Source organism: Labrus mixtus, chromosome 3, assembly GCF_963584025.1.
Source record: "Labrus mixtus chromosome 3, fLabMix1.1, whole genome shotgun sequence".
NCBI lineage: Eukaryota > Metazoa > Chordata > Actinopteri > Labriformes > Labridae > Labrus > Labrus mixtus.
Window position 1 is genome coordinate 9,778,215 of NC_083614.1, and position 22,635 is coordinate 9,800,849.

The 22,635-nt window shown below is 40.5% G+C and overlaps 1 protein-coding gene across 2 annotated transcripts; it reads left to right on the top strand.

Annotated features, from left to right (window-relative positions):
* The first annotated feature begins 881 nt into the window (after nucleotides 1-881).
* podn (podocan) lies at nucleotides 882-19,534 on the top strand. Of its 2 annotated transcripts, XM_061031026.1 has the most exons (12): nucleotides 882-1,042; nucleotides 1,189-1,267; nucleotides 7,182-7,463; nucleotides 7,599-7,692; nucleotides 9,779-9,843; nucleotides 11,821-11,930; nucleotides 12,019-12,175; nucleotides 12,286-12,401; nucleotides 12,653-12,866; nucleotides 13,008-13,451; nucleotides 16,488-16,636; nucleotides 18,961-19,534. In XM_061031026.1, exons 1-12 carry the CDS (start codon nucleotides 975-977, stop codon nucleotides 19,100-19,102), a joined length of 1,920 nt encoding a protein of 639 aa, XP_060887009.1. In that variant the 5' UTR covers nucleotides 882-974; the 3' UTR covers nucleotides 19,103-19,534. The 2 variants fall into 2 exon arrangements, with proteins under 2 accessions (XP_060887009.1, XP_060887017.1); XM_061031034.1 differs by lacking the exon at nucleotides 1,189-1,267 and having other exon boundaries at nucleotides 891-1,042.
* Nucleotides 19,535-22,635: the final 3,101 nt, after the last annotated feature.

Below are 22,635 nucleotides of genomic sequence, written 5' to 3' on the forward strand. Positions count from 1 at the left end.
TTTTTATGCCATTAGCCATATCGTGATGCCTTCTGCACAAAAAAAATGGACTTGCAGTTGTATAACACACCGAATGTTGACTAGTTTTAAACAGATGTAGAAGATAGAAAATGGGTTTGAAATTCGAAAAAAACAACAACACTGTTTTGTTGAAAAATATTTTGTTCTCCCACATTAACTAATCCTTCCAAAACTCATCTTCAGCATTCAAACCTGAAGTTCGGTGTGCTGTGCTAATGCATCCAAATGGCTGCAGATGTCCACACACAGTGTCTATGGGGAGATGGGCTTGTTGAAAAGGATGCCTGGTCCAAAAACACATTACATTAGATCACATCCTGTCTCCTCTTTTTTTGGCAGACTACTCTTTCACATTTGTATTTATCACTTGGATATTTTTGGACAACTCATCTCTCTCGTCCCCAAATGGAATTTATATGATAACATGTTGATGCTGTTAACAGATCGAGGCAGGTTTTTCACAGCTTGATAACATCTTATTTCAATACTCTTCTGCTCTTTTCTGTTTTAAGATCCACTTTATGTTGGATAGCAGCACTGTTTGAGCTGTCCAAGATAAATATCTGTTTGAAGTTATCAGGCTTCTTATTTCAACTCTGTGATTACATTCTTACTCAAATCAAGGTGGGATAGGGAAGTTTTTGTAAAATACAGACCTTACCAAACTTTACCACATTGAGCTATAACAACACAAACCGATGGTTTGATTTGAGGCTGAACAGACCTGCTTTGTGAAGGGAGGAAAATACATTCTTGGAATTAAAAATGAAAAAAAAAGGAAAGAATTTGTGTTTTTGGCTCCTGTTCAGGTCAAAGCTGTTTCCCTTACTCGCCTCCCTTCCTCTTCACTCTCGCCTGTTCCCCTTCCTTTCTTAACTTTCCCCTTTTTCCCACTCCCACTATCTCTCACATCTGGAGTGTAGCTGGAGTGGCTGTGTGACTCCTCGAATGCTATGGGACAGTGTGTGTTTGGACTGGACGTCAGACTTCAGCGCCTTTCAGCAAACGTCGGTCACAAGGGGTAAAGTATCAAACCAGACTGTTGCTTTAGCAGACTTTACTGCTGCGTGTTTTATGGGTGGCTGTAATGTTGCAGGGAAATATGAGTGAGTTTTTATGTGTCAGCGCATTCAACCATGCATGACAACTCTGGCATGTGCGTTTCAGACAATCCACACCACTTAACAGAGCAGTAAAGCCACTTGACCACCTCTGCTCAGCTGAGAGGGAGCGTGAATACATGATGGTAACTCTTAAAATGCTCAACATCTCTGATAATACACACCACTTCCACTTCAAACATTTAAATTGTAGCATTACATGAGAGTGCTGTTGACTTTATGAAGGCTTAAAACTCCTCTGTGACCCCTGGATTGTCTGTTTTTATCCTAGCCAGGGTCGATACAAGCTTTTATTTCTTGTTTCATGGGTGTGTGCACGCTGCTGTTTGGATTTTCTGTTGCTTGAGCTTGTGTGTGTATGTGTGTGTGTGTGTGTGTGTATGTGTGTTCACTGATGACTTTGTGTTATTTGACCACTGGGAAAAGGCTCTTTTGATAGATGGCTTTCAGTTCAGAGCCTTGAATTCTCGTTTTAATTGCGTCTTTAATCAACATATCTACAATGTAATTGGGGCTTTATAAACTTGTTTGCTGACAAAATACTCCTGCCTCCCTTTGTGCTTGTGTGAAGGCCAGATCCAGGTCTCTAATTTATAACTTAAGTTTTGCCTCTATTAGATTAATATTTGTTTTGTGAGCCCTTTAATGTGAAATGGTTTGAAAGCAAAAGAGATCAGGTTGCCAAGGATGATGCTTATGTTCTTTCATATCAGTCCTTGCAGTTAGTGAGACCTGAAGCTTCACACACAGCAGAGAGAGAGAGAGAGAGAGAGAGAGAGAGAGAGAGAGAGAGAGAGAGAGAGGAGACAGCTGTTATTTGTTGTTGTCCTGATGTGTCTTGGGGGGTATTTGGGGGCAGCAGTAGCTCAGTCTGTAGAGACTTGAGTTGAGATCCGGAGGGTCGCTGGCTCACGTCCCGGTGTGGACCAAAATGTGGAAGCTGGTCTGGTTGCTGGAGAGGTGCCCGAGTACTGCTGATGTGCCCTTGAGCAAGGCACCAAACTCCCAACAGCTCTGGCATGCTCAGTGTTTTTTAGCAGGCCGGCCCTGACATTTCTCCGTTAATGCATGTCCATCAGTCCTGTTTGTGCATGGGAGTAAAAAACGTATGTTTTAAATAGACATTTCTATCCACCCAGTAGAAAGAGCCCTGCAGGGATAGACCAGTGTTTGGTGGAAATGAAAGAAAAAAAGTTGAAGAGAAATGATGCAGTACATGACACATAAATAGCTTGAAGCAGATAAATGTTGGCTCTGCTCGCTTTAAAAAGCTGCTCAGAGTTTTTGTTAATCATAATGATGGGGCGCTTGACAGAGCTTTGTTTTTAAGTGTCAGAAAGGGGCAGAAGAGGAGAAACAATTTGAATATGGACCACTAGTAAGTGTAAAATAGGTGTCTTTATGTCCTATGTGTCTGACAAATGACACATCGTTGCAGAGACTTTCTGTAACTTTTAATGAAGTCTCACATGTAGCTGAACCCAGCTGACGATTACTCTACTGATTTAGGCCCTTTCACTCAGCTTTAGGTCTGCCAAACATTTGATGAACAAAGGTTTCTTTATGACTAATTCATAAGGAGGATGTTGTAGCTACTCCTGCAATTAGGTAATGTCCCTGAATGGGAAAATTCTTGTCAATGTGTCCAATTTTTAAACAAAAATGCAGAAAGTCATGGATTTTTGTTCATGACCTCATAAGTTGACATATTTTGGGTCAAATTGTGCTGAAGTATGGCATACAAAAGAAACTTGGTTTAAGAGTAACAAAGATTTCACAATGCAATCTTTGCAATTATATTTTTGGCTCAATGATTTGCTATTTCAAAATCAGATGTAACAGAGTCTGTTCATGGTCATGTAGAGAGATTAGAGAAAACAGGCAGGAAATTGAACCCTCTGAGAAGCCTGTGAATGCAGTTCCTTTAAGGTCACTGCTAATGTCCGCATGCAAACATGTTCAGAGTGACAGTGTGGATGTTAACGATGAGCTGATCTAATTTTAAGCATGTTTCTGTAAGTTTAGTAGATGTGTACACAGGCTTTATGTTTGTTGGTTTATATTTACTCAAAGGAAGGATATGTGTCTCTGATATCGTTCAAAATGGGTACTGTAGTCCAAAATTCAAAACACTGGAGAGAGATGTCTCCCCCTGCCCCCTCCTCCCTTGATTTGATGTGCATGCACATTGCCATGATACTGAAGCTTCAGTGTTTAGCCAGCTCTGCAGCAGTCTGTAAACCTCTCTGCGCTCTAACATCTCTGCAGAGGCGTTTTAGGTCAGGTACAATCACTTCTATCTGAACCAGTTCTCTCTCCCACTTCCATCGCTGCAACACCTGTTGGTTTGCTGTGATAACTGGTCTCATATCTGGCAAACTGAGGGGCGTCCAAAACAGCCGTGTGTGTGTGTGTGTGTGTGTGTGTGTGTGTGGGGGGGGGGGGGGGGGGGGGTGCCTTTTTTTTTATTCCAAAAAGGAATAAATTATGATTTAATTCAGTAGATATGTTACATATTGTTCCTTTAAAATCAGCCAGTTAGAGCTGCGTATTCATCACAAACTGTGAGCGTCATTCTTGATAGTTAAGTTATAATATTTTCTCGATTTTTTTCTCACCCTATATGCTCATACGACAATTAACTTTTCAATGAAATTATTCTGTAAGGATTCTTCATAACCCCCACCTTTTATTCTGAAAGTCAGACAACTATTCTTAAAAAACTTGAAATTAGAAAGTTTCAAAGTATTACACTTTACTTAAAATATTCCCTGCACTCTTAACCATGTAAAGAGATTTCCATTTGCCAATATATTTCTACCATTTCATCCTTGGTGGGCTCTGTTTCCCCCGCAGCCAAAGAACAGATTACCTCCCTGTGGCTCCCAAAATTGATTTTGACATGTTAAATCGCTGCAGTATCACTTTAAAGTAACCATAGACAGCTTTTTGCCCTGAAGCTAAAGCAGGATTGGGTTTCTCTCCATCCATGCTGGCAATTTGGAATTCTGAATTGACCTTTGATGAGTCAGCAGAGACGAGAAGGGAAACAAAAGATTTCTTCTTTTTTTGTGGGGGGGGGGGGGGGGGGGGGGGGGGTCTTAAATAACTAAATCAAAGGGTGTTATTCAGCTGTGTTTGTTGTGAAACATCAGCTACGCCATTTTAGCTGCTAAGCTGACCTAGTTTGACCCTCGATGAATGTCTTGAGCCTGAGCAGAAATAACTTCTTTAAACAGTAATGGTACCAGTCTTGACATTAAGAAAATGCACTTTAGCTTTAAGGTTTTCCACTTCAGCTGACTTCATCACTAGAAGTTACATGACCACACTTCTGATTATCACAAGTGTGTTTTGATTATTTCCATTTAAATGTCGATCCCTGCAGAGGGTTTGTTAGGACCAGTGAATAAGAACCCAGAACACAGAAACAGAGGGGTTTACTTGGAGTGGGGTTTATTGCAGACAAAGGGATATGGGTTGATGATTCTGGAGGTTTGCAGGGTGAAGGGGAAGATGGCTGACCAGATAGGGTAGGGGTGTGACCGTGGCTGATGGAGGGGCTCTAAATCCAGAGGGCAGGTTGAGGCCGATGGCTGAGCAGGAAGGTCGTCTACTACAGTAGCTGACACTCCGATCTTGTGAGTGGTTGGAGAGTTGAGGTATATATACTGCTGAGTTGATGAGTTGATGGAGAGCAGGTGGATGGAATGAACAGCCATCAGGAGGCAGCCACAGAGTGTTACTGGGAAAACCACGCCCAGTCACACTCACTCACTCACATACACACAGACAGGCTGACAAAAGAAAGCAAGGAGGAGCCTGTTGAGAAGGCCAGAGCCGTGACAGAGTTGGCCTGAAATACTTTAACAACAGTTAGTAAGACTGCAGAGAAACAGATGCTTTGACGTTCATGATTCCCAGAGGATAAGTCATTATTACTCACGACCACTCACCTCTGCGTATACCTCTGCTTTACTCCTTCAGAACTTCTGAAATTCAAAACTACATCAACTTCTCGAAGAGCTAATGTAACCATGCTAACATGCTAATCAGCATCACCATGGTAAACTGTATACCTGCTTAATATCAGCACTGCACAGAGCTGATATTAACTGAAATAACTAACAGACTCAACAGCGCTCATTAAAGCTCCTGTGATTAACCTTTGGTTTGAATTCTGGCCACTTCTGTCGTTCTTTCAAAGGAAAAAGCACATTCTGTTTTCATTAAACAGTCAGTTGTCTCATTGTGAATCATTTCTGAGAAAAATCTAAATCAACAACAGCTGTTTCAGCGGTGTGCCGCAACTCTCTTCTGACACCTACCCCGTGGCAGAGGTAACATTTATCAGAAATGACGATATGAGAATTATCCATCTTTATGCTGATGGTCTCACCTGTTTTTGGCATCTAAGCATCAATTTTAATTTCAGCATATTTCATAACCTCCTTAAAAACTCCTCACAGGAACTCGTAAGAATAAAGGGAGACGAAACCAAGCAGCAGCATGCACGAGTGCTGTTGTTGGGGAAGTGCAAAAAACTGCTCGTTCCTCTCGTGTCCACGGAAGCCCAGGAAGCCTTATTAACGCCCGTGTTAAAATGCTAACTTTAAAGCATAAACATAAACATGATTACAGCCTGGTTCAACAAACAGCTTTGATCCTAATAAATCATGTCTTTATTAGTACTCACTGTTATGATTTTTTTTATTACTCATCCATTTGATTTTATCAGGTGGGCTGGGAAGACAGTGCAGTGATTGTTTCAGCATCTTGTATTCTTGCCATGTGTCACGAGTGATTCTGGCAAGAAAACCCACCAACCGGTTTCCCTGCTCAGCAAGCACAGGGAGAAGTCATCACCAATGATTCAGGAGCTTCATCACAGTGTCCAAATATTTATTTCAGAAACTAAAAGCTGATTTTTGTTTCCTCTGGAGAGTTTCCTCTGCGCTGTCAAGGTCATACTACACGTTTTACTTCTGCGAAACAGTGCTGTGATTTATTTTCTGCTATGGCATTACTCCGTGTATGGAAACGTTTAAAATACTGAAAGCATGCATCAAGTATATTCTTATGGATCATACTGTATACGAGGGCTTCATGTGTACTGGATTCTGCCTTCCTGTTGAAGTGAAACTATTCTAAGACGCTTGTTCGTCTTTTTCTTTAGATGCCTTTAAAATGACAGAGAGAGAGAACAATAGAATTATGTTGAAGCCTGAGTTTTGATGACTTTTACATGAGCTATACTGGTATGTGGGTTAATACTCTCTGTAGAATTAATTCATATAAATGAATGAAATATTATTATAGTATGCGCTGCAAACCACAAACAGCTGTTACGCTCCGGTTAATGAATGTAAATAAACATCACTGTTTGTGATGACAGTTTTGTAGTTATGAACATAATGGAGACACGGATGATGAGGACACTGGAGACGCATATTAATACCAGGTCTAAATGTATGTGGTCAAGCGCTATAAGAATGCAATCTGATTATAGAAAATGTATTTTAATGCCAGGTTTAAAGGGGTCTACTACGTCATTCAGCTGAGACTACATGTCTGTAGTTATGTATGATGAAACATGCTACATGTAAGTATAAACCAATGAGAAATAAAAGACGAGAGCCAATGGAAACTTTCCACAAACTTCATTTTGCTATCATGAAGTGGTTATAGCCAGTATTTTTAATTGTGAGTGGATCACATGACTACTGCTGCTGGTAACAAAACCAGCGAGGTATCAACCAACCCTGCATTTGTTTTTCTTTTTTATGGAGAGTTTTAGCCTCTTTCAGCTAATCGTTTTGATTATACAGACGCCTTATTCAACAGCAAACCTTCATTAGATGCTCTAGTATGTTGCAGTATGATAGTTGCATGGACTCAATTTAGAAAATTTCAAAAACATCTAAAACTGCTTAATGTGGACAAAAAAAATGTCAGATCAAAGCTATGATAGGTTCTTCTTTCTAGGAACAAAATATTCTGTGACCTGATATGTTTAACGTTTCTGTCCTCATGCAACAGAAGAGCTCAGCAGTGGACATGGCCTTTCTCAAGCATTCCATCCTGCAGGCCCTGAGTGTGCTGCTCTTGGCCGGGGTGTTGGTGCGCTGCCAGGCCCCTTTCGAACCAGAGGAAGAGGAGGAGGATGACACCAACATCACACCGGTGGTGACGAAAGCTGAGCCGTTCGAATGTCCGGCGAAGTGCAGCTGCACGGCAGAGGGGGCAGTGGACTGCGCTGGAGTCGACCTCACAGAGTTTCCACCAGAGCTGCCTGAGGAAACCCGCCAGCTGTCTCTGCAGGTCTTCTAAACATCACACATAGTTCTGAACAATAACACAAATGTCTTGGTATTTCTGCTCAGATATGAAAAGAAGTTACAACAATACGAGTCCTTGAGTTTGTTTTAACTCTCTGTGTTTGGTCCCTGATCTCAGAACAACAAAATCGAGGAGATAACAGTGGAGCATATTTCCCATCTGCATCAGCTTGAGACGCTCAACCTTCAAAACAACTGGCTAACCACAGACGGTAAACGGAGTAAAACTATCTTAACACGAAGCAGGAAGAAGTGGTTGTGTTTAGTTGCCCTGCAGCATGTCAAAGCCTTTGAATGGCGGGTGAATTTGGAGCAATTGTTGTTGGGATAAGACGTTTTTCTGCCAGCGATGGTTTTGTAAGTGGAGCTTTTGTTTGGTTTAAGTCAACATTGATTTTTCTTCATTTTTATGTCAGCAAAATCTTTCCAAATAGATCCACCCAATGTGGTTTGTTTAGCCTACTTTTAACCATTGCCCAATTTAACGGCTCCTATTACACCAGACTCTGCTCTAAGTCGAAACTCACATCCAGGAAATGGAGGCACACTGATGAGGGGTTCGGAATCCATTTCTGAGGAAGGGAACATTTTGAAAGTGCTCTGCTGCTCGAGATCAATGTCTGTAAATGTTTTTTCTCTTGTTTGGGATCTGCCAATCGAAACATCATCTAAAAAACAATAAATAGCAAAAGAAATATTAGGACTCTTGCTAACAGCTGTTTGTAGCTGAGGCCTAAGCCTTTGTTGTTTCTACTATCTGTCTGTCTGGCTGAATGCCTCCTGGTCATTTCCATTTTCATCTGTTTAATAATGCTTTTATGACGAACAGATTGCTTTGGGGATTTTTTGCTTTCCTGGCCAGCTGTGGCCACCACCGGCTTTTTGTTTGGATGCAAACTCTCTAAAGGCAGCTTCCCAAATAATTTGGGATTACAGGCACAGTGTTGTAATAGTTTAGCTAATAGAAGAATTAAAAGCAACAATGCCTCGTTGGAAGCGATTTTGAGAGAGAGAACTCCACGTGGTTTGTTTACCTGACTTAGAGTGTAAGAAAAAAATCTTGAGATGAGTATTTTCTCTCAAGGCATCGGATCTGCTCTAAGTTAGGTGGACTAAACTTTGCAATACATGCCCTGTCATGTTGTTACCCCGACAGTGTCAATGTCCAGATCACAGTGTCTCATGGACTTGAACCAGAAGAGGTCAACTTCTTTTATCCACTGCAACCCCAGAAGGAAAATGTATTTCTAAGTTTTATTTATTTTGGCTCTTGCCTTTATTTAGACAGTGGATAGAATAGAGTATCGGGAGAGGGACATGTTGGAAAGAAGCCACAGGTCACACTTTAACCAGAGCCGCCGGCTTGGAGGAGGGGCGCGTCCTAACAACTAGACCATCCACTCCATTGGAATAGTTAAATACATAATCAAACTTTAAAATTGAGTTGTCAAACTGACCTTATTCTGCCTCTCCCTTTATCCAAATTCCAAAGCCCTGTCAGGTTGCTGTTAAATATGAGTTTGGTTAGGCTTGAGGTTTCTGCCTGTTCAAAATAAGTTTAACGCCACTGTTGCAGAGTGCCTGATCATGGTTGATTTTAGTTAGTTCTCTGTAAATGGTATTAAAAAATGTACAGTCACGACCTGCTGTGTTTGTAAAGTGAGGTTATGAATTGATGCTATGCGGATGAAAATGTATTTATTTATAGAATCTACTTGACAAAGCTGTGATATTTTCTGCATTAATGTCTGCAAACATTACAACAAAGATAGACCTTAGTGGTTGCTGTGCTATTAGCTTTTTAGTGTTTCATAGATAGAAAAAACAAACAGAATCAGCAACTTACCTCACACTGAATTGAAAACATTCAGAAGCAGTGAATTCATGTGACTCTGTTGTTATTGTTGATGTATTAGTTTACAGATGTGCATATGGATATTAAAACCATTGATAAACTTGTATTAAAAGCTTAAAAGCCACTAATTAAGTCACTGATTATAAATATTCAAGTATCGGACATGACCAGTTTGCAAAGTATGTATGATGCGGTTTTAATTGTACAGAGTCCATTAGTCTATACCAAATTGATAATATCCTCAGAGATGTATAACAGTGATGACATTCGACATCTACAGATGATTTAAAAAACTTTTACTTTCTGGTGAGCAGTCCTATAAGGACAAGGCCTTGAATCCTGCAGTAAAGCTTTAGTTCAAATATCTGTTTGATCTAAACTGTAAGAGCTAGATAGAGGTTGATATTCTTGTTTATTGACTTTTGCATGTTTCCCCTTTACAGGCATTCAAGATGAAGGTTTCGAGATGCTGGAACAGCTGGCTTACTTATATTTGGCAAACAACAAGGTGAGTCATGATCGTACTTTCAAATGTTTGTTCTCAGCGCTGATTCCAAAAACCCACTCACATGGTGGAATTGCACGGTTATCTCCTTTGTGTCTGTCTCACATATATTTTACTCTATTCCATTGTATTCTTATCCACTGACACAGTGCCAGCTGGCAGAGATGGGTGGCAGCCTCGTCTCGTACACTCTGTGTGAGCTTATGCTTGTAATCACTTCCAGTATGGCTGTGCCAGCTGGTCGGAGCTAAAATGTTACTGACCCTTTTGGACAGAGAGCGGCAGAGAGAAAAGATGGACAGATTTGTTTGTGCCTTCACAGAGATGAATAGGCAAACAGGAAGAATAGGGGATTTTTAAGTGCTCACTAAGCCTCAAAGACACCCATGCTGCTTTAATCCATAAACCATGTTATAAAGAAGAGAGCTTTAAATGAACATCTAATCTCAACAGTGCTTCCCAGATTGCTATATTCTCTGCACAATGCAGTGCTAGTAGTGGTAGCAGTGACAAAAGCGAGGGCGACCTTGCTCTGAGGTACACAGCCAGCCATTTCTGCTTTTTACCAAACTGAATAGTGCCTGCTGCTTTGGTGAGGACAGACTGGTTGAATCAAAGCAAATATTTGAAAGGTTAGGGGAAAAAACCCCAACAACTTTCCCTTTCAAAATAATCCAGATGGCTGCCATAACTTTAAGACAAGGTTTTGGTTAAATTTAGGAGAATTTTAAGTTTGTGATCAAGCATGGAAACAACCACAGCTAACCCTGCCAGCTATTGTAGGCTAAAAGGAGGCACAGTGTTGCTTTGAGATGCTAATAACATGCTAATAATATTAGTATGGCAACATGGTTATATTAACAATAATGACATGCTACTTTATATTAGGCATATTTTCCTGTTGTCACCATCTTTTCCTGTGATTAAAAGAAAAAACAATATTTCCCAACAGAAACAGCTGTTGGTGGGATTATCATTAGTTATGCAGGAAAAAGGGAGAGTATTACAAATAGGCAGCACTTTAGAGTAATGGTTAGCCGTATGGACCACAGCAGGAATGTTGGCTTTAAACCAGTCAGCATTCTGTGTGGGTTAAGCATAAAACAACGAAACATTGATCTTCCAATGGTTAATACCGTGAAACTTCAAATAAAAGCCTATCCCAAATTTAAGGCCCAGTTCCTTTTAATTGCCTGGTGTTGCCATACATTTTGACATATACAGGCAGGACCATATGCATCTTGTGTCAAGATATTTTATGGATCAAAAATAGAGAAAAAGCAGCCTGACAGAAAAACAAAGAAAAACAACAGAATCATTTTCGTATGTGATAATTAATAGCCCATCACGTATTGACGCATGTCCCCAATAAAGGCGGGGTCATTAGACTCAAGTAAAGAAAAGCTCAGGCTATGAATAGAAGTTTTATGGTATTGGACATTTTGGGAAAACTAAATAATTCGGACTGGGATTGCTCTGGGTACCCTTTATTTTTGTACCAAACATAAATCTGTAGAACAGTTAGTTCAAAAGAGAATTCCCTCAGGACTCCATCATCAAAGTCGTCTACTCTTTAAAGGTTTTAAGATAGGTAAAAGCACAAAGGAAGAGGACCAGGATGTACTTTTTTAAAGTTAAATTTAATGAACAAAAAGAGAAGAGTCAGGGAAAAATCAAAATCATAAGGAAACCACAAGGTCAAACAAAGGTGAAAACAAGTGGAAAAAAATACAGGAAGAGCAGCAAGGAATCCCAACCTCCTCCCACCAATGTTTAAGTATCAATATGATGAATTCACTCTTCCTCTTAGATTTAAAATTAACTCTTCACACCTCAACTCAAGGTTACTTTTGAATAAGAATATCTTCTTTTTGTTTTTTACTGATGATGCAAATTGAAAACTCTTAAATCCTCCCTACATTTGTACAGCAACGTTTTTTGTAACAGTGTCCTGTTGTTCTTCTTTCCCTGTTTCTGCAGCTCACGTCAGCACCCATAGCCTTACCGCCCTCTTTGGTCAGCGCTGATTTTGCTGCTAACCAGCTTACAAAGATCTTCCCATATACATTTGGTCATAAACCCAAACTAAGGTACTATGTGTGTGTTTATGTAAGTCTACATGTTGTTCATGAAGTTATGGCTTTATACACATGGTAAGGTTCCTCGATCGTGTCCCAGGTCAGTGTATCTCCATAACAACAAGCTGAGTGACGCAGGGCTTCCTGAACATATGTTCAATGCTTCTGACAATCTGGAGATCCTCACCATGTCAAGCAACTTCCTGCGGGTCGTCCCGAGGAACCTGCCCTCCTCTCTATACCGTCTTCATCTCAAGGTCTGGATGTTGTTAAGTTTGCATGTTGGTTTGATGATGTACACACTTGTCTCTTCCCATTCATGAGCATGGTAATGATGATGAAATAAGGTTTCTTCCTTCTGTTACAGAGCAACAAGCTGGAGAAAATCCCAGCGGGAGCCTTTGACAACTTGTCAAACCTCAGAGAGCTATATCTCCAGAACAACCTCCTCAGCAACGAGGGGATGGACAACGAGACTTTCAGGTGGACAAAAGCCCATAGAAATCCCCTAAGGGTTTACATGACAAGCATCTCCATGCCAATGCCAAGTGTTAAAAAAAGGGAAAGCCTTGATTATAGTAGCCAAGAAACTGTTTTCAAGTGTGTACCAACAAGGGCACCCACTCTGCAAATACCGTGACTGTGAATTCTCATGTTGCAGCATCACAGAGAATCATATACAATATAGGATGAATGAACTGAATTAATGACTTCCTCTCCCTCTCTCCTGGCAGCCAATTGAGCAGTCTGGAGTGTCTGGACTTGTCAAATAACAACCTGAGTGTCGTCCCCAAGGGTCTGCCTCGCAATCTAGTGCTGCTACACCTGGAGAAGAACTCCATCCGAAGCATCCCTGGAGATGCTCTCACTTCTGTTCGAAACCTTGAGTACCTGCTTCTCCACAATAACCAACTCCGTTCACGTTCCATCCACCACACTGCCTTCCAGGTGCATTTTTTGATTCCATTTCATATTCTATGTTGACAACAGACTGGAGGTGAAAATATGCCCAATTGCCCTGCTGACATTTGAACTTATAAAAACTGAAGATAGATAACCTTTTGACCCTTTCACTTGCATTTTCATTAGGGCTTGAAGAAGCTGCACACTCTCCACATGTACAACAACTTGCTGGAGCGCGTCCCCAGGGGCCTGCCTCGGAGGGCCAAAACCCTAATGATACTCCACAACTCCATCTCTGAAATTGGCCGCAATGACCTTGCCCTGCTGTACACCGTGACCGAGCTCAACCTCAGCTACAACAAGCTGACCAGCCCCAAGCTGCACCGGGACGCCTTCAGGAAGCTGCGCCTCCTGGAAACCCTGGATCTGTCAGGAAACAGCCTTCACTCGCTGCCTATGGGTCTTCCCCGCAGCCTGCAGGTGCTCGAAATCAAGAACAACCAGCTGAACTCCATTCCAGACGGTGCACTGACCGGCATGGAGAAACTAAATAAACTCATCCTGAGTGACAACCTGCTGAAACTGAATTCAGTGTACCAGGGAGCCTGGATGGAGCTCAGTGCGCTCAAAGTGAGTGGGCTGGTATGGGGAGAAACATGTAAATCATGTTCACTGCAGGAACTTAAGCTGTAAATTTACCATTTCAGGATTCTTGTGAGGCTATGTATACGGTTCGATTTTGCCATTTCACATTATATAAAATTAAGATGGTAAAGAGTTTGGGCTTATCATTAAAAGATAGTTCAAGGCACTTAAAGCCTTATTACATTGTGATATAATCTCTGATTAACACAATAACAAGCACAAAATAGTATAAACAATGTAATACAACCCAAAAGTATAATATCTAAATTGTAGTTTGTGTAAGCTTAGTTGATATCTAATTTGAATTGGGCATGGTAAAGTTCAGACAGTGATGCATTTAATTCCAGGAAGTAATTGAAAGAACATTTAGATGACAGCTTTTTGGCTGTTTAAACATGGCATTAGCATTGCCCGCAGGTAACTAGAATTTGCCTGGGCTGAAAATTGTGAACAGTGAAGCACTAATTCCTACATTGATCATTTGGCCTTGCATTCCTGCTTTGAGAACAAAAAGGGCTACATTAGCTAACGTTGCATGTCCATGTTAACTGCTAAATCTGATATGGAAAAGCAAAGCATCCTCCTCTGACTCACACAACTCAAATTATTGTGATTGGGCGGCAGTACCTCAATCCTGATGTGGATCATAATATGGAAGTTGGTCTGGTAGCTGGCACCGAACCCCCAACTGCTCTGCTGCGCTCCCTGCATGTGTAGCAGCTCCACTCTGACATATTTCCACTAATGCATGTCCACAGGTCCTGTTTGTGCTTGTGTGTGATTTTGCATGTCTCTCAATATCAGAGTGTAAAACCAGACTTTCCCTCAGGGATTAATAAAGTATAAAACATTCAAATTGAAAATGAGATAATATTGAGTAACATAATGAGCTGTCTTCTCATCTAGTTTTCCCTAATAGTTATGAAAGTTTCTCTGGCATTTATGTGGAGTCTAAATGAGGCGCTCATCTTTGTTCTTTGCATTTTTACACAATTTTATTCTTTTTTGCAATTTCAAGCCATATTCCCAGAGGCTTTAATCAAACAGAGGGAGCATTAGTGCTGATACTGTGAAAAATGCAATACATTTTATTCTGAGTCTACACAAACAAAGTTTACAACAAAAAACACAATACAGAAAACTCTGATTGCTGTCACATGCCCTAAAACAACTGTGAGTGTATTTGTTCCATTTTCTTTATTTGTTTGCTCGACTGCATTGGAATCTGTCATTTCTGTGTAACCCTGTGTGTTCACTCTCATTTTCCCTGCACTCTTCGGTTGTTTGTGACTCCCCATTTCTGTCAGACATCCTTGTAGTGATGCGATGTTACATCTGCTAGACCAATTATGATTGAAAGAACTCTCTGCAACCCCCTGAAACCTGGAAAGCCTATTTCAGTGAAAGCTAGTGATTCTTTGCTGCTCTATTTATGGGATTGGACCTTGGAAAATGTTCAACTTTTGAAAACAAAGAACATGAGAAAAGTATTGGTATTAAATTGGGTTAAAAAAACAATTCGTTTTTTAATTATCCTTCATAGATGATTTGTAGGCATATGGTTTATATGGTCCAAAGTTCACTGTGTATGTGCTGATCAGCAAGGGCCCATAATAATGAATTTAATCTAAAGTATAAAGCATTATTTCTAGGAACGCTTTAAACAGTGGCGTAACAAGACTGAGACAAGTAACAAAGGATGGGAGTCTGAAGGACTCATGGAGATGCAGGCTCATGACAGGTTGTAGGTTGAGGTGAACAAATGGTGTTTGAGGAGTTTTTTAAAAAATGTTTCCAAAGATGGGGCATTGTAGACATCAGAATGGAGGGTGGCCTAGAGGGTGGGGGCTGTGATGCTAAAGGCCTGATCTACAAAGGTATGGAGTCTGGTTTGGGGGATGGAAAATAGGCCAGTGTATGAGGACAGGAGGTTTCGGGATGTGGTGTTTGGTTGAAGGAGGTCAGAGAGGTACTGTGGGGTAAGGATGTGGAGGGAATTATAAGTCAGAAGGAGTCAGTGGAGGTGGATGAGGGTTAAGGTGGGTGAGGGTTGGGGTGATGTGCTGCCAGGGCTTGGTGCAGATGAGGACCCTGGCAGCAGAGTTTTGTACATACTAGAGCCTGTCCAGGCCTTTGCTGGGTACCCCAGAAGTCAAGACCGGAGGTTATAAAGGCTTGGGTCAGGGTTTCTACCACTGAACCAGAGAGTGATGGCCAGAGTTAGGAGATATTTTTTAAATGAAAGTAGGCGGATTTGATGATGGATTCGATGTGGAACTGGAATGAGAGGGTGGAGTCTAGGATAACACCCAGGTTGCAGACCTTGAAGGATGGATAGAGCACCCGTCTACATCCAGTATGCGATCTCCAACGTTTCAGTGGGGCGACAACAATAAGATCGGTTTCATGTTTGTTTAACTTAAGGAAATTGGTTGACATCCATTTGTTTATGTTGCAAAAGATCTTCACAAGCTGCCTAGTTGACTTAAAAGGTACGAGTATAGAGGGTCTCCAGTGCTTACTTAAGAAGAATAATAGCTCACTAGGGGGGACAGAACGTATCAGCAGTCATAACATCAATGTGTTGTCACGGAGAACTCAATGTAGTTTACATTATAGTTTTTGGCTGTATGCCTCTCCTTCAAAAACTTACAAATAATTTGCTCTGAAATTGAAGAAGAACAAGCTCTGACTCTGACTGAGGCTGTGGCCTCTTTCTTGTAACAGTATGGACCATCACTGACCACATTATTCTGTCTCAGAGGAAAACATTTCTTTGTCTGTTTGTTTTTGCCAAATGAAGATCCAAGAACTTTTGGCAAAAACAAATGGAGAACATTTTAAGAAGAACCTGTAACAATAAGTCAACTCTTAGGTCTTACTCGTGAGGTTTCTGCTGTGGAGAATGGATAATAGTCACACATATAAAGTGTATTTATTATTATTTGTCCCATTTTACAGTAATAGATCACATATATCAAAGAGAAGATTCATTATTCATTCTGTATCTTGTAATTGTAGACGCTGGATCTGTCTGGAAACCAGCTGACTCACATCCCCTCTGACCTGCCAGAGTCTCTTGAGTACCTTTACCTGCAGAGCAACCGAATCTCCACTGTTTCTGAGTCAGCATTCGAAGGCACACCCAACATCAAAGGCATATTCCTCCGGTAAGGGACACACTAACCCTTTCTTTTAAACCAGTCCAGATGATCGAAGTAATGCGACTCAGGCATGTAACTGATTATTGTCAGTCCTTTATTGTTCTTTATAAACACTCCTGTCATCCTTCATGAGCTTCTCAATGAACTCTTTCACCTCAAAGTAAGTTCAAAACAAATCGAGAGGAAAGGGTTCAATCTTACCTTCCTCAGGGCTTTACTGCACTCTGGTGAGTGACCCCTTACATAACTTTTTCTCTCCATTTGGATTGATCTCCATGCAGGAAATGATTATGTAACTTTGACAGAGGACTGGCTGTGAGGAAGTTATTATTTAGTTTATTCTGCTCTGAGGCTCTCCAAGGGACAGCTGCAATCAGGTGAACTTACACCATTCTTTCCACTTTTTAAGAACCTATTTTTACAACCAGCTCACGGTGAGTCTGGAGAAAATGGGAAGCTTTTGTCTCTTTTTGATTTCTTTAGAGAGTTCACCGTGCACATATATCCTGTCTCTCAGACAACTTTATTCATCTCAAAGGGAAAGTTTTGAAAGTTGTGTGTTGAATATATGAGAGAGATATTGGATTCTGACATTTAGAAACTCAACATTTAGAGGAATAGTAAGACTTCTCAGGATATGCTTATCTGTTTGTATATCCTGAATGGGGATAGTGCCACTTGTTAGCCCATAGCTAAGCACGATTAATGGAAACAGGGGTAAACTTTCCTCGCTCCATACGGGGATATTTGCTCCCAATAGCCCACCAATAATCGCTAAAGAGTTAATAATATATTTTAGGCTATGGTTACTATTTTTTCTGTATATATGTCAATCAACTAACATTGACCTGGCTAATAGTATGAATGGAGCATTTAAGGGATCACAAAATATTTAGGATTAGTATTCCAAATCTTTGTTTGCCACATTTGATTAGGTTCAGGTACCAACACTTGGTAAATGTAGCAAAAGCAATAACTTTGGCTTCTAAATGGTGCACGAACAGAGGTCTGCTGTCCTCCTGCATTAACAAAAGATTCTGAGCAAAAAGCCATGAAGGCAACGAGAAGCAGCTAATCACAAGCACTGTAGTACTGCAGCCAATCAGAGCCCAGTAAGACTGGATAAGGTGAAAACTTTCTGACAGAAAAAAGGTGTCCAATAGTTAAAAAAAAGAGGGTCAAGACTCAATTATATAAGTTACTTCACTAATTGCATACAGTAACTAAAGATAATTGAGAAAACTATATGGTTTTAAGTCTCATTCTACCTGTTTGCCAGACATTATAACTTCCAGAACCAGTCCCCCACTACTTTTAGTGGTTACTCCTTAATAATTACAGTTCACACATGAAAGTGTGACTGCTCGCTCTGGGAAGTTTCCTGACTTTACCTTCTGGGTTCTCACATCGGCTCACGCTAACGTCACATAGACATTTTTACCAGGGGGCTGACAAGAAAAATTCTTGATGTCGTCCACATATCCAGCTCACCCTGAACATTTCAGTGTAATTTTTAGGAGTTTTGTGCAGGTGTGAAAACATCATCGACATCATTTAGTGAAACACTACGATGTGTGGTATCCAATCTTCTTTGCTTACTTGTGTGCATCCAGGACTTTTCCAACTCTGGATTATCCCACATAGTGCAGGCTTATACTTAAAAAACAGAGCAGCTGTAAGCAGCTGTCAGACAGCAGAGTAAAGAGGTGTCAGACAAGCATTTTCAAGGCTTTTGTTCTGTTTCTTTTTGTGTTTGTTCTTTGTAGTCTGACATCAACCTAGCTTCTTTATGTCTGCCTTGACCCCTTCCATGCCGTTGTACATGCCTTTTTGTTCATATCAGCTGCCGCAACATTTTTTCCCTCCACCGATGGCCTGAGCAAATTTAGAGCTGCTCTGATAATAGCGGGGCAGATGTAAGGGGATTTATGTCTTTTCATTAGTAATTGCATCTTCATGGCATGTTGGTTAGTTGTTAAAATTTATTGGCAACATATGCAAGCACTTTGACGAATTAGAGTAGAATTGAGGAGTTTCAAAAGTGCTTTGTAGTAAATGAGTAAAACACGTGTGACTGTGTTTGATGGACTGAAAACATTAGAGTGGGGTGCAGTTCAGAGAGACGTAACTCACAGATCTGAGTGTGGAGAGAAGTTATCATGTCTGATGTCTGTTTCTCCTGACAAATACAATTTGTAAATGTCACCTGCTGTCTGTTAACCACCTCCTCTGTACGTTTGAATTTCTGCTTTGAAAGCTCAGTCATTTTGTTCAGCTGTCAAGCCATGACAAAAGCTCACACACCTTCTTTTCTGTGCTCTCCTTTTAAGATTTAACCGCTTGTCGGTGAACGCTGTGGACGAGAGCTCTTTCGCACACCTGTCAAGTTTACAAGTTCTGGACATCGGCACAGGAAACAGCGACCTTCCCTTTAAAAAAGACGAGATAGAGGAGGAGGAGGAGGAAACATAAGTCCTTCTCAATTAAACTGACATTGGACTGCATTGTGGCGTGGACGGGGAGGGTTTTAAAATGGGAGTGAACCTGTGATTGTCACTTCCCAGGTATGTGAATGAATTGTGCTGAGAGTTACATATTTCTGGTGCAGGATACCGGAGGAGTATTTATCATTATTTGGGCTGGTTTATGTTACATAATCTTTATATCTGTGCTAAAAAAGTATTTTTTTTGTCTAGTATGTTTTTGCGCTGTTTTGACAGAAATCAAAAAAAATTTGTTTGAAAATGTCCAAGTAAACGTTTCAGAAGCAATACCAACCAATATATGCAGAGTCAAAAATGATTGTTATTCATTCTGTGTCCTCTTTCACTGCCTCCTGTTGTATTTTTAATGGCTGCTTAATCTCTCTGTATTGAAAAAATACATTTTACAAAAAACGTTGAACATTTTGTTTTGCAAGGCTTTAGAAGCATTACTCCCACTGACACAAACAAAGTCGCAGCAAAAACTCTCAAATAGGGCTGCATTTCAGATTCCTATACATTTATCCAATGTTTGGTTTACAAGAGATCTTTTCATCTGTTCAGATGACAAAATTGAGAAAGTATATCAGAAACCAAAGGGATGTTTCAAATTGCTTATTGCTACAATATTAATGCTATTATGCTTATTTTGTCAAATCTACAATCATCATTCCAAAACGTTAAAATAATACAACAAGAAGTAAAGCCTCATATAGCCTCTTTTTTCCTGTGACAATGAGTCATTTCCAGTTGTTACTTTCTCAAGATCTCCTCATATTTATGTCATCATATAAGAAAATGCAGGTTTTCAGATGATAACAAGTTATTATTGATTTTTAAAGGTAAGGTAACATATTATCCTCCTTTTCAACAATGTTAATAAGTCTTAGAACTACCCAAAACATGTCTGTGAAGTGTCTTGTTCTAAATCCACTCTGATCCTGTATTTGATCATGACTATAAACCACTCTATTTCAGCCCTGCTCAGAACAGGCTGTTTCTGTGTCTGTAGCTTTAAATGTAAATGAGCTGTGTCTGACCACGCCCCTCTAGAAGGGCTTGGGTGTACTCGGGCTTTCTCGCTCCATGCCCTATTGTTTACGATGAGAAGGCAGACTCAGAGGGCAGAACAAACACCTAGCTGTGGGAGTGTCTACCCCATGGAGGAAGGGTAACTGCCCTTTGTGATGTCATGAAGGGAAAATCTCCAAACGGCCTGTTTCTGAAAAGTGGAGCAGGCAAAAGACGTAGAGGAGGGACTTTTCTCATAATTGGGTGGTTTGTAGACAGACTAGCGATACATATTAGTGTTAGAGAAACATGGTAAAATGCATAATATGTGACCTTTAAACAAAATGATTGACATTTCTTCATCAATGGAAAACCAGCAGTGTTGTCCCCCAGACAACAGCATACATAAGTGGAGATTTTGAGAAAACAATGTATGGATAGATATCTTCTTAGTGCTTCCTCAGTTTCACCTTCTTCTTCTAGGTATTCTTTATTACATTTTTTTCATTATTGAAAAATGTTTTAAGAATCTTAACTGAACCGGGCTGTATTCAAACGGAAAGCTTTTTTTGTGTGACCGCATGACCTTGAGGTCACACACAGTCACGAGTCGTCAGTTTTATTGTTTGCTTGTCTCACTTTAAGCCCTTTTTGCAACTGTTAGTGTCAATTGATATGCTTGACGAGTCTCTCCCACCTGGGTTCACAGAACAAAGATGGCTCTGCCTCATTGCATCAAGCACCAGTTTGAATTATTAAGTGGTAGCCATTTTCTGTTTATGTTTGAACATACAGATTGAACATTTTTAAACAGTGACTCACTTGGTAGATTCAGTCGTCTCTTTGGGGTTCAATCCCCAGCACCTGCAGCCACATGATGATCTGATGTGTCCTTGGGCAAGACACTTCACCCCAAGTTACTCCTGCTGCAGCATATGAATGTGTATGAATGTGATTAGTTACTTCTGATGGTCACTTTACATAGCAGCTTCTACCATCAGTGTGTGAATGTGTAGGTGTGACCTGCGTTGTAAAGGTGCTTTGAGTAGTCAGAAGACTAGAAAAGCACCATAAGCTCAACTCCATTTACCATTTATCCACTGAACTCAATTGGGATGCCAGTAACAGCATATTTATTGAGACTTCGTCTTACCAGGATTTCAATGAGACATGTATCAGTATAATGTCTGTGTCATTTACATTAAACCATAAAGAGGTAGAAAAGAAACCGTGAAAACACGCACCAGATGTGCTGCATGTTCAAGAACTGCTGAAAAACACATTTGATCATGAGTTCAGTATATCTAACAAATCAGCAAGGACTTCAGTCTTAAGCGCCATTGTTTGACCTGACAAATGATAATAATTACCAAAATGATCCCACATTACTTTACTTTTAGAGACTTAAGACTTAAATTGAATTGAAAGCACTGTCAGCACCAGGGGTGCCAGTAGGATTAAATGTCTTAGTACACGTAACCATTCCAGTGTGCATGTAGGGCACCTTCATCTTCTAAGTTTCCACACGCAAATACAAGATCAGATCACAGTGGCTGAGTGAGCGAGAGAACGAGAAAGCAAGTACATTAACACTACCTATGTAACACCAAAACACCACAAGTAGCCATGCAGACAAACATGAAGTGAAGTTTGTATTGAGCTTATATAGCCTACCGCAAACAGAGTCAGATACTCTTTGTAGCTTATCAGCCTTAATAAAGCTGATGTCACCTGGATAAGCTGAAGAAACACACTGAGGCCGTTTCCTATGTGTAGGGAAAATATTAGAGTTTTCTGGGCTTGGAAAACATGATGGGATGTCTGCGATCCTAGATTGCTCCCTGACTTCATCATGACTTCATCATGAACCAGCTGTTCTTCTGTCGTACCACAAATGCTAGCTGTGCTAACATTAGCAGAGTCTGTACACACACAGTCAACATTATTTATCATATTTAGTTGCAGAAACGTTTTGCTATAATAACCCTTTACTGTAAGTCATTAGTTAAATTACACCAATCATGTGTTTGCGCCATGATGTTGGTGAGTGGACGCAGCCAAAGACTCACTCATGAACAGAGAGGATAAAAGGAATAAAAAATAACTAAACAAAATAAATCTGCCATTGTCATAGTTTTGTTTTCACAGGAGAAAATTATACCGGTAAAAAATGTACGAGCATTACTGTCTGTAGCTTTAAATGCAAAAGAGCTGTGTTTGACCACGCCCCTCTCATGAAGGGCTTGGGTGCCCTTGGCTTTCTCGCACCATGCCCAATTAAAGTGTATCTTGGCAAAAGGTGGACTCAGAGGGCAGAACAAACACCTAGTTGTGGGAATGTCACCCACCTGGGGGAGGGGTTACAGCCCTTTGTGATGTCATGGAGGAAAATCTCCAAACAGTCTGTTTGAGCACACATTTTCTGAAAAGTGGAGCAGGCAAAGGCCGGAGAGGATAGGGACACATATTAGTGTTGTAAAACCATGGTCAAGTGTATTTTTGTAATATGTG

Bases quoted from the DNA above. Each gene is read 5' to 3' on its own strand.
- podn (XM_061031026.1), top strand. From the start codon at position 975: ATGGGACAGTGTGTGTTTGGACTGGACGTCAGACTTCAGCGCCTTTCA. The intron at 7,464-7,598 runs GTCTTCTAAACA...CCCTGATCTCAG, and splicing joins CCCGCCAGCTGTCTCTGCAG to AACAACAAAATCGAGGAGAT. The intron at 13,452-16,487 runs GTGAGTGGGCTG...TTGTAATTGTAG, and splicing joins TGGAGCTCAGTGCGCTCAAA to ACGCTGGATCTGTCTGGAAA.